At 36.2% G+C, this 12,108-nt stretch overlaps 1 protein-coding gene across 4 annotated transcripts in view; it reads left to right on the top strand.

Annotated features, from left to right (window-relative positions):
• SSBP1 (single stranded DNA binding protein 1) overlaps positions 1-10,279 on the top strand; it is a 16,443-nt gene extending 6,164 nt beyond the window's left edge. For 2 of the 4 annotated variants that reach the window (XM_023514213.1, XM_023514214.1), the window contains exons 6-7: positions 1,198-1,286; positions 5,081-5,148. In XM_023514213.1, coding sequence (XP_023369981.1) covers positions 1,198-1,286; positions 5,081-5,124 — 133 coding nt within the window. In that variant the 3' untranslated portion in view covers positions 5,125-5,148. Of the gene's footprint in view, positions 1-1,197; positions 1,287-5,080; positions 5,149-8,690; positions 9,008-9,556 lie in introns of those variants that run through there. The other 2 variants (XM_012806284.2, XM_023514215.1) reach the window with 2 other exon arrangements.
• Positions 10,280-12,108: the final 1,829 nt, after the last annotated feature.

Below are 12,108 nucleotides of genomic sequence, written 5' to 3'. Positions count from 1 at the left end.
CATTGTTGTTTGGCGGGTCCGGGCTGGGGATTCGAACCCGCCACCTTAGGTGTACGTGGCTGGCGCCTTAGCCAGTTGAGCTATAGGCGCTGAGCCTGATGATTTTTTATAGTATTCTCTTTTAGAATATTTGGATTGAGTATGTATAAAAAGTATCTTTTCTAAACTCACAGGACAAAAGTGTATGTTTAATAGCAGTTGTGGTAATAGTTAATATTTTAGAAATCACGCTAACATCTGTAGTTTTGGGGTTTTGTAATGTGGGCTAATCTTACTGGGGTTACTTGATATCTCAACAAAGTAGTTTTGATTTGCATTTCTATGATGATTAAAGATGATGAGCATTTTTTCATGTGTTTATAGGCCATGTGCCTGCCATCTTGAGAGAAGTTTCTGTTCAAGTCTCTTGCCCACAAACAAATGGGGTTGTTTATTCTTTTTTTATTGATTAGTGAATTCTCTGTGGATTCTAGTTTCCAAAAAAGGTCTGATAAATAGAATCCACATTTTCCACTCTTTAAAATCACAGCTTATGGCTGTTGTATAGTTCTAGATAGTATAGAAGTAGTCTTAGTGATTAACTGTGAGTGATACACTGAGGTGAAGACCTCTAGTTGCATCTTAGTAATTTAAGTCCCATGAGGATAAGGTCAGAAACCTCACTATAGAAAGGAATTGATAAATAAATGAAAATCAAATTTGTTAGGGACTCCAGAATCTAAAATCAAACAAATTGACACATTGGAAATCACTCTTAGAAATTTTAAAGGATGCTAGTAAAATGTTATTTGAACATTCTTTTTTTTAAACTTTAAGTAGGTGAATAACTGAAGGATGAAAACATTGTTCTTAGTAAATGGCATAAAGTCTATGTTAACCAGTTTGATGAAAATATTTCAAATTGTATATGACAACACTACATTGTACCCTATGTTTGCATTAAGGTACACAGCTATCATTTAATAAAAAAAAGAAAACATGGTTCTTTTTACCTGGAGGCAGCAAAGTCTATTTGTACTATGTACATTCTGTTTCAGTACTCCTAATTCTGAACTTTGAGAAGTGGTAGCAAAAATGAGGTTATATGTGATTATATATTTTGTCCTGGTATATACTCATTATCACCCCTGACCTGACTTTCTCTTGTAAAACATAATTAGAATCTTAACTAAAAAAAGTAAATTTTGTTTATATCAGGTCTCGGATTTATGTTGAAGGGAAAGTAGACTATGGAGAATACACGGATAAAAATAATGTGAGGCGACAAGCAACAACAATCATAGCTGGTAAGAAGCCTGTGATAATAGCTGTTTTTTTCTTGTTTTCCTCCTTTAAATGCTTGGCGATGTTGTAAGTAACTTTAACTGGGACTGTGAAGACAGATGCTTATGAGAAGGAAGGCAGTTCACTAGAAGAATTTTATCACTCAGGTTTTTCTGCTTGCCAAAAGTTTCTACATTTATTTATTCCTTTAGAAAATTAAAAATAATACTTAGAGTTTTTGACCACAAGTAATTTCAATAGAGTATAAAATTGAGTTATCCATGCTAAAATTTGCTGTTGAGAATTAGAAAGACTTACATCTAGTGTCTTTTTGAAGGACATAGCCTAGACATGGAGAAGGATGTGCCACTCACATTAGAGGTACACTAAAGTGAGTCCCGCAAAATTTTGCAGATTTATCTGGAACCTATTTGGTACTTAATATGGTGAAACTTGTATTTGAAAGCTAAATACTGTTGATGTTCTTTAAAGTAGAATACAGCATAGAAAAGATAGATGCATAAAGCTTAAAGAAGATTAAGAAGATATCCTCTTGGGAAGAGTTTTTAAACTTTTAAAAATTCTATAAGAATTTTGAAAATAATGTGCCCCTTTAGACATCTTTAAGTTGACATTAATAAATTTTTATTATTATAAAACTATGTTGCTCTGAAATATATTAATGAACTGTAAATGACAATATGATACCTACCATCATATTAAAAAACCCATTAACAAGCTCTTCAACATGTAGAAATTTTATCTTACTCCTTTTTCTTTGTACTTGTACCATCCATTTCCATTTTCTTCTCAGAAATGTATCTTAGTATAATAATATATTGTATTGTTAGGGATTTTTTATTCATCTTACTTGTTTGTAACAAAAATGTATACATAAAGAAATTTTTAAATATTAAAATTCTGTTGCAAATTCTTCTCAGTTGGGTTATCATTAAAGTTGTTTTTAGTACCTAGTTAACCCAAACAATTTTATGTATAAATATAAAAACTAAAATATTATGAGAAATATGTTTATTAATGAGATAGATGGTGTTTTTTTCACTTCTTGAGTAAGTTGCAAAAATTAGACAATGTTAAGCTTTGGTTTTGTTCTTTTGTTTTTATGTATATGAACAGTAAGAAACCTCATTTTTATAAATATATGGGAATGAAAGAAATGTTGCTAATGTCTCAATGTTTATGCACTTATGAGTTATGTTAAAATTGGAAAATGTCTAACATATATAAAGACAGACAGAATAGTGAACTGGACCCCTACTATTTAGCTTCATCCGTTAATGGTCAGTATTATTTCATCTATGTTTCTAGCCAGTTTACCTCTACCTCGATTATTCTGAAGCAGAGTCCAGATGTTATAGTATTTCATTTTAAATCTCAGTAGGTAGCTCCAAAAGATAAGGTGTTTTTTTAAAAACATAACTACCATGCTATTGTCACACCTAATGTTAGGAAATTACTGTTATTTGTGTTTACTAAATATCAATGTTCAGGTTTCCTTGATTACTTCCATAAATGAACATTTCTATATATTACATGGTTTATATATTTCTCGTCTCTTTTAATTCACAGATTTTCCTTTATTTTTCTTTTTTACTACCTACAGAGTTCATATATTTAATCATACCATATGGTTCATAATGTGTTATGAATATTCATTTGTTTTCTTATTGATAAGTTTCTTTGCAAGTATGTTAACCTTGAAAACTAAAGTAGGTATTTTCCTACCTTCATTTGTGGGCAACTATTAGTTTGTTCAGATTGTTGAGTTATGAACCAAGCTAAATAGAAACAGTTTAGATAATTGGTCATTTTGTTTTTTTCTTGTTAGCAGTTTTCACTAACATGGTCAGTTAATGTAAGTTTATGACTGATAGTAAAATTGAATAGATCTTCATTGGCTTTTGAAGTCAAGAAAGTAGAGTTTAATTTGGTTGATCTGTTTTATATGTCATATTTCTTTTCTCTTAGGAATTGTGTCTGTAGCTTACAAGTAAAATAATGACCAGTGGATGGCACTGTTGGCTTTTGCCACAGTGATGCCAATTCAAAATAGTCTCTTCTGAAGTAACTGTATAATACTAAAACATTCATTTTGGGGAGACTATATTTATGCACAAATATTCAGTCCTTTGTAATTTTATATTTAAAAGAATCTAGAACTTTTGGAATTATACAGGAAGTACAGTCATTGCTCCATGTCCATGGGTTCTATCCTTGGAGTCAACAAGCACAAATAGAATATACTTAAAAAAGAAAGCAATATAAATAACAATACAACAAGAAAGGAAAATACAAATACATCAGTATGACAACTGACATTTGTATTATGTATTGTAAGTAATTTAGAGATGGTACAAAATACAGTAGAACTTCTGTAAGTTGACCACCCAAGGGACCGTAACAAACAGGTCAACATATGGAGGTGGGAAATGTGAGGAACTAGGCTTTCTGTAGTGATGGGTACATACGGTGCATATGTGGCTGTGAAAATAGGTCAGCTTAAGGAGGTAGTCAGCGTAGGGAAGTGGTCAACTATGTAATTTCTGCTATATGTGAGAGGATTATATAGATTATACACAAATACTATACCATTTAATACCAGGGATTTGAGCATCCATGGATTTTGGTGTCTGTGGGAATCCTGGAATCAATCCGCATGGATACTGAGGGATGACTATACTACGTATTTGTTTTCCTTTGCTTGTCTATAACTAACTCCCTGGAATAGTATCTTCAGGGCTGTGTCTCACATTTTTATATAAAGTTTTTATTAAGTTATTTTATGATTTAAAAATAAAATTTCTTTTATATAAGTTTTTTTTTTTTTTTTTTTGAGACAGAGCCTCAAGCTGTCCCCCTGGGTAGAGTGCCGTGGCATTACAGCTCACAGCAACCTCCAACTCCTGGGCTCAAGCGAGTCTCTTGCCTCTGCCTCCCAAGTAGCTGGGACTACAGGCGCCTGCCACAACGCCCGGCTATTTTTTTTTGTTTTTTTTGGTTGCAGCCATCATTGTTGTTTTGGCGGGTCCGGGCTGGGGATTCGAACCTGCCACCTTAGGTGTACGTGGCTGGCGCCTTAGCCAGTTGAGCTATAGGCGCCGAGCCTTATATAAGTTTTTAAACTTACATAGTAAAAACATAAATAAATCTGTCATTGCTAACCAGGCCACATGTGGACTCCTGTCCTTTCCTTCATACCTCCAGCAAGTGGTATGATATGCCTTGGTCCTTTTCTAGGTGAAGATATATTGCCTGGTTTTGTGGCATTTGAGCATTGCAAGCATCCAATTTTTGACTATAACTTTTATAGGAAGTTATTTCTAAGAAGACTTTATCTTGTTTTCAGGGAAGACAGGAAATATTCCACTGCTTCTAACCAGTTCTGAATTGTTGGACAAACAGCCAATGCCTAATTTTTAGTTCCATTTATACCCTATGGCAGGGGTCCTCAAACTTTTTAAACAGGGGGCCAGTTCACTGTCCCTCAGACCGTTGGAGAGCCAGACAGCAGGGCCTGGGATGAGTTGGCTGCTAAGCAGGATGGGCAGCGGCAGCAAAAACACCCTGCGGGCTGGATAAATGTCCTAGGCAGGCCGCATGTGGCCCGTGGGCAGTAGTTTGAGGATGCCTACCTATGGCATATACTTAAGAACATAATAAGAGTTATTTAATACTTTGAAAAGACTAAAACCCTTTTAATAAATAGCACTAATGTATATATGTATTATCATGTAATTATTAAATAAGATGGAGAAATATTTCTGAAAATAATATTTATACTTTGCCTTCTTTACAGATAATATTATATTTCTGAGTGACCAGGCAAAAGAGAAGGAATAGAATGGACGATTCAACTTTGGTACAGTCTTATTTCCAAATCATGTATTTCCAAATCATGTATAGTCTTTGTAGTTTCTGAAGAGAAGAATTAAAATATTCTTTTATATAAAATGAGTGATAAAATTTTTCCTGTTATTCCCTCTACCCTTTTTGTAGCATAATCTCAGTAACTACTATCTATTATGGCATTTACTAACTGTTACTATTTTAGAGGTGGTTTCTGTGGATAAGTATGCAAAATAGTGAACTCTTATTCAGCACTTAATGTATATAGGTGTTTATCTGTGGTTGTAAGTATTGATTTCTTCTTGCTTGCTCTGTAGACTTGAAGGCAAGGAGTGAATCTTGGCACATTATAATTACTCAGTGAATGTTGACAGAATGATCCCAGTGGGATACTAATAGAAGGGGGTTGCTAAACGGAGGTTTGTGTTTAACCTAAATGTCTTTAAGATTAACTTACCTTCTTCACATCTTTTGTTTTTGGACAGTTTTGCCAGTAGCATTTATGTAACATGGTTTACTAGCAGTAGGGACCTAAAATACAGTGAGATAAAATGGTGTTCCAGATGATGCTACAGGGACTTTGGTTCTCTTATTCCTAAGTGTCTCTTTTCTGTCCTTTTGAAGTCCTATCAAGAACTCTTGGGGAGGATAGCAGGGTTCCTCTTGACAGTCTTTGACAGTGCCTTCCTTAGAGCCTCAGGTGTTGCATTTTCCTTTTGTTTTTCCACATGGTCTCTTGAGGCACATACCCACGCAGATCATTATGGAATCTTTCTTTTATTATAAGATTTGGGAAATTTTAGAATACAGATAATTGATCCATAAATACTACCTAAAATAAACTCAGTTTTTCAACGCACGTTTCTGCTTTTTAAGGTTCGTGTCTGTCCTCCCCAGATCTGCCTGCCACTTTGCTGCAGTTTTCCAGTTAGCTGTCACTGAGCAGGTGGTTTTGTTCCAATGGGAAGAGTTCCTCATTCTGTCTAGGTGGGGTTTCCTCCAGTTTAGCCTCTGTCCCAGCCTGTGTAGCTGTTCCCCATATCCTACCCCTATGCCTGAGAGTATGGTGCCAACTGTAGCTTAGGTCCCGTGGGACTTCATTAGGTTTAGAAGTCACATGCTGGAGTGGTGCCTGTGGCTCAAGGAGTAGGGCACTGGCCCCATATGCCAGAGGTGGCAGTTTTAAACCCCGGTCAAAAACTGCTAAAAAAAAAAAAAGTCACATGCTGTGTTACAGGCTCTTGACTTTTAATGTATTTTCCACACACTTGAGTAACATTTTTGTGCTTATAGTGCAATTTGGTTGAGGAAAGATGGAATTCCTTAGCTTTATCCTGTCCCTGCCCAAGAACAGTAGAAGATTCATTTCTGTATTTTACCAGCCATCTTTTTTCCTGCATTTGGGACCACTAGTCATATAGTAACTCTACTGTCTAAGTTTATACATTAAAACTGTCTGGTGATAAAGACAGTTTTATGCCACATGCCTTAAGCAGAATTGTAAAGTAGATAACATTTATCTTTGAGCAATTCTTTATTTCCTCCATCAGCAAAAGGAGATTTTATACTTCTTAAACATTTTGAGAAATTATGCAGATTAGTATTCTTGTTTAAAAGTGATAAATTTGTGCATTGGGAAAATGACATAGTGAAAAAAAAAGAGTTAATTACCAACCCAGAGCAGTTTCGGATGCAGTGGAAGAAGAGTATATTGTTCAGGATTAGTTGAACAGAGAGATTCTGCTGTAAACTCCTGCTGGAGGTTTCCTTTTCTCTCTGTGTCCCTGAAAGGCTATGAAGCTGAGGCATCAGTGCTTTTTCAGAGTTAGATATGTAGTGTCAAGTCCTCAGCATGTATATGATTCTGGCTGACCCAGTGGCCCCAAACCAGACGGATTTGCTGGAGATTAAGCTCTGCCCTCCCCACCTAGGTGGTTTCATCTGCTGAGAAACTGTCTGCTGCTTCTAAGCTGGTCTAGGCCCAGGGTGGACTGTGCATCGCGACCCCTTTTTACCAATGAAAATACATTGGGGCATTAGGAAGGTTGAGAACCACTGTGTTAGGGGTCCACTGTGTAGGGGCCTTCTAGTCTAAGTTGTGGGTTCCGCATTCCCCTTTTTGATGTTATAACAGTGTTAGGAAATAAACTTGCAGAAAACTGCCTTGTGACTTTGATTTGGAGGTTTTGTATCCAAATGGAAAGATGAGTGTGATATGTAGAAAAGCAGGAGAAAAAGTATCAACTAACACGTGTTATATTATCCCATTTTTGAAAAAGAAGTTCAAATATTAGTTGCATAATAATTTTGTGCCAGATCTTGTGTTAGGCTCTGGGTTAGGGAAAAATCACTTAACAGCACCTGCCCAGGATCTAGTGGTGGTGACACAGTCATCATTGGTAAGGGAAGAAGTAGTTCAGAGGTGGTTTTGAGGTTTTTGCTTGGAAACACATGTGGATAGTTTTCAAGAGTTAAGTCTTGAAAATGGCTTATTTGTAGACTTTCTAGCTGGTACTTGGCAGGGTGTTGATTATCTTAGTCTGGAGCTCAGAAGAGAAGTTGAAACAGAATGACTTTTTTTACTTCGCCAACCACATTATAAACAGTTTTGTGAGATAACTTTTAAATGTCGACAGGATTCTAGCTTTCTGTTGCAGAAGACCATATTGTGAGCAAGATTTGTAGTTGCCCACCTATTTTAAGATGTATCTAGGACTTGTTTTAAACATGTATAAATAAGATAATGGACATGGAGACAACTGCCTTTGAAAGAAGCTTTTATTTTATTACTCACAGTTCCCAAGAGAAGGGATATGTCATGCCATGCAGGGCTATGTAGGGAAGTCCAGGGTTGGTCAAGCAGCAGAAGGAACAAGGGGAAACCGGAACAGGCCAGAACCTTTGCTGTTTTTCATGGGGAAGGAATGAGTAAGGCAAGTTGAATAGGCAAGTTGAGCAAGTTTAGGATTGGGTAGTTTGAGTTTTCAGCAGTCTCTGGGCCCTGAGGATGAACCCATGTTGTCAGATACCTGGCTTTGGGGGTGATGGAAAGCTAGGGCGTAGTCTCCTAGACTGCAGAAGCCCGAGAAAAGGAGATGGGAGGGGAATATGGACTCAGGATTGCCTGGTTTGCTTATCAAAGGCATGCTCCTCAGGTAAGTTGTTTGCTAACTATAGGAATGAATGAGATAACCTTGGGAGGGGCAGCCCTTCTCTGCGTCTGCAGGGTCCCAAGGAGACAAAGCTTCATAAAATGCAGAAAATAAAAGACATGATTACTGAGTATCCATTATCTCTTCTGTATTTATAGAACCTTTATGCTATTGGAGGTGACAGAGTACACAGCTCAGATACTGTGTTGGCAGTTCTTTATAGTTAGAAGTTGCTAGGAAGCTTTTGGCAGAAGTCATTTGGTGATAATTCCAGTAAAGCTTTTACATGGGAGGCTGTTGGGAGGCTTATGCTTTTTGCTTCTCCAGACCCTCATCCCCCAGCTTTTTCTTTCTTGTCTGAAATTTGGACATTTTATGGCTGTATCTCCAATCACCATGTTGGACCAGGTGGCGATCTTTAGGATGGAAGATAGAAGAAGCTGCGATCTGTGATCACCGTGAAACCACCACCATTCTGGTCCTGGACAGTCTGCCTCCAGAATGCTTTGGGAGACACAAATAAACCTCTACTTTGTTTAAGCCACTTATTTGTGTTTTGCATTTAAACCTAATCCTTAAAATTCACACACTCTTGCCTTTATCTCCAAATGCATAATCAAGACTTTGCTCTTAGCTTTCTCGTACATGACCTTCTGCTGCTAGATGTTAAATTACCTCTGCTCCACAGCTTTTTAATTATATGTCTTATTAAATTTGAGAAAAGAACTAGGACATAAAAAGTACATAAAACCTTAGCAATTAGCATTAAAAAAGTGAACATAAGCATGTATTTTCACAAATACATACTGTTTAATTTTGCTTATAGCCCTTAATGGGGTTCCTTAATTAATAGCTCCTTGTTAAATGAAGGAGCTGCTAGGTTAAGTACAGCAGCACTATCTTTTTGCTTCTCTGCAGCATAGTAGATTAGATAATAGTGGGAGGCTTCCGCTGCAGAGTAACTGGATCCTAAGTACAATACAACTTTAATTGCATCATTAAGTATTTTAAATTGTTTTTAACTGGTTTTGTCATAACTATTATAAGAAAGAAGTTTAGGACGCTGGCGGGGATGTAACCCATCTTGGTGTCAGAGTGCTACTATTGGCTGAGGTGGGAAGCCCAGGAAGGAAGACCAGATTTGGGTGTAGAGGGGCTTTTAGTGGAGAGGGAGACTAATCAAACCCTTGTGGAACTTGTGACACTATTTTGGGCAGGTGACAATCATCCATTCATACAGTTCTCACGATGACTATATGATCGGCATTTTACAGATGGAGGCACCAAAGGGTTTCTGAAACTTTCTCAAGGTCCTGCAGTTAACAAGAGACAGAGCCAGGATTTCCATTCCAGACACACATTTGTATCCCTCTGCAGAATGCAGACTTTCTTAAGGACATTTAGACAACGTTCATTAGAAGATTCTGGTGGGACCTCTTAAGTGACAACTTGATAAACTGTTTCTTATCAGTTAAACCAATATGGGGATTTCTGTTTGCTGCCAACAGATAGAAACATGAATGGATGTATGAAATTGTAAACTTCAGGGGAGTGAGCTGGGCTGGACATTAAATCTGGAGGATACTTCAACAATGCATTCTGGAATATCACCTCCTTGGAGGAGTCTCCAATGCTTATGGAATTTGTGTGGACTATAGCCTCTTCTGGGAGACAGACACACATGTATGAACAATGGTTCTTTAAAAAATTAAATCCAAAGGGAGTGCCTGCCTTTGATGGAGAATGCCGCTCATTCACAGGATCACACGTTTATACATGCACGTATGCCTTAAGACCTGCTGAAGACTTTATGTGTAAGTTAAATGTGACATGGTGATGGATGTGAAAACTGGTAAGTCTGAATGAGAGAAGAGTACAGAGTGGAAACAGCTCACAGAGCAACAGATGCAGGGCATTTGGGCTGCTTGCCTCAGGCATCTTAAGCTGCACCGTAACTCTACCTTGTGCAAGATTGACAAAGACGTATTAAAACTCTTTAAATGGCTCTCGTTGACAAGATTGTCTAAGAACATCTTAATGACTACACAAAATTATGGTGTAATTTCAATTGTTTAAAGACTGAACTAAAAAAAGATGGGAAAATTATTTATAAATGATGTGATTACATAGAAAACAAAAAAATACAAATAAATTATTAATAATTAAGAGTTGCTGGGGATAATACTGGTATTTATGTGTCAGTTGCAAACAAGACCAAAGAAAATTAGTTATTTAAAGATGTTATATACAAGAACATTGAGAAATTTAAGGAGTCTGCAGGGCATGGCCTTTGGAGAATAAACTTCACTGAAATATATTAAAGAGAAACTTAAACACATTGGTACACTATGTTTGTTTACTGAAAGCATCAATATTGTAAAGATGTCAGTCTTCCCCAAATTGATGTTACAAACAATTTTAACAAGTTGGTTCTAAAAATGTATTGATAAACCAAGGTCCAAATTTGAACAATATGCTTCTGAAGAAGAGTGAGACGGAGATTTGCTCTACTAGTTGACAAGACTTTTTTTTTTTAATTATTAAGCTGTAGTGATAGGTGAAGTACAGAGGTGATGGAGAAATAAACAAATTGAACAGTAACAGAGAAGCCAGAAACAATGCATATATGGAAACAATATGTGATAAAAGTGGCAATATAGATTATTGGGTATAGATTATGAAACAATATGTGATAAAAGTGGCAATATAGATTATTGGGTATAGATTATTCAACAGATATGCTAGAAAAATTTGCCATGCACACAGAAAAAATGAAATTGGATCTCTACACTTTTACACAAAAGGAAATTGTTGGCTATTTGAAGACTTACTTGTAAATGGTAAAACTTGAAAACATTTGTAAGAATATAAAGGGCAATGTCTTCGTAATTTGAAGGTGTGAAATTTTTTTTAATGAAAAGTAGACATAGAGGAGAGTCTATATATTTAAATTTCTCAAAAATTAAAGAAAGTAAAAAAACAAGTCACAAACTGAGAGAAGATCCAGGATTTGCAATAATATAATTGAAATAGAATTGCTATCTAGAATATATACAGACCCTCAAAGTAATAAGAAGACAGCTAGGTAGAAAAATGGAAAGATGCAGACACATTTTGTAAGGAAGGTAATACAGATGATCAATCTATTAATAAATGAGAAAGTGGTTGACCTCTTTACTCAAGAAAATTCCAAAACTTTCAATGAGATTTCATTTTAAGCTCCCCCTACCCTCCCAGATTGGCAAATCTCAACACATTTAATAGAATAAAGTAGAAGGGAGGATACTGTAGATTGATACATCAAAGGAGACTGTAAACTGGCACCCCCATTTGGGAAGATATTTCAGCAGTGTTGACATTTGACCTAGTTTTTCCATCTTTACACTCTATAGAAAATTCTTGCCCAAGTATGGGTATTTATAGCAACAGTGTATGTAATAGTGTAAAACTGGAAACAACCTAATGGTTCATCAATAGCACATGGACAAATAAGTAGTTATACAGCAGAATATTAGACATCTGTGTGAATGAATTATAGATAGCACAGTAACGGATACTTTTTGAAACATAGAGTGAAGCAACAGTAGGTTGTAGAGGATCTTTGAATAGCATATTTTATAAGGGTTGGCACTAAGCAGAAATACAGGTATATTTATGGATAGGCATGTAGCTGATAAAACTTTAAAAAAGGAGATGATAAACACAAAATTCAAGATGAGATGGAAGCCTGGGAGAAGGCCTGGGGGTAGGCTAGGGAAGAAGCACATAGATGATTGGTGATGTTTCACTTTTAAGTTGGGTGGTGGGGTAATGGGTATTTTGTTTG

This window comes from Otolemur garnettii, unplaced genomic scaffold, assembly GCF_000181295.1.
Source record: "Otolemur garnettii isolate 467f Iridium unplaced genomic scaffold, OtoGar3 scaffold00049, whole genome shotgun sequence".
In the NCBI taxonomy this organism is placed as follows: domain Eukaryota; kingdom Metazoa; phylum Chordata; class Mammalia; order Primates; family Galagidae; genus Otolemur; species Otolemur garnettii.
The sequence above is the reverse complement of the archived record's forward strand: the minus strand, read 5'-3'. Positions and strand labels throughout refer to the sequence as shown.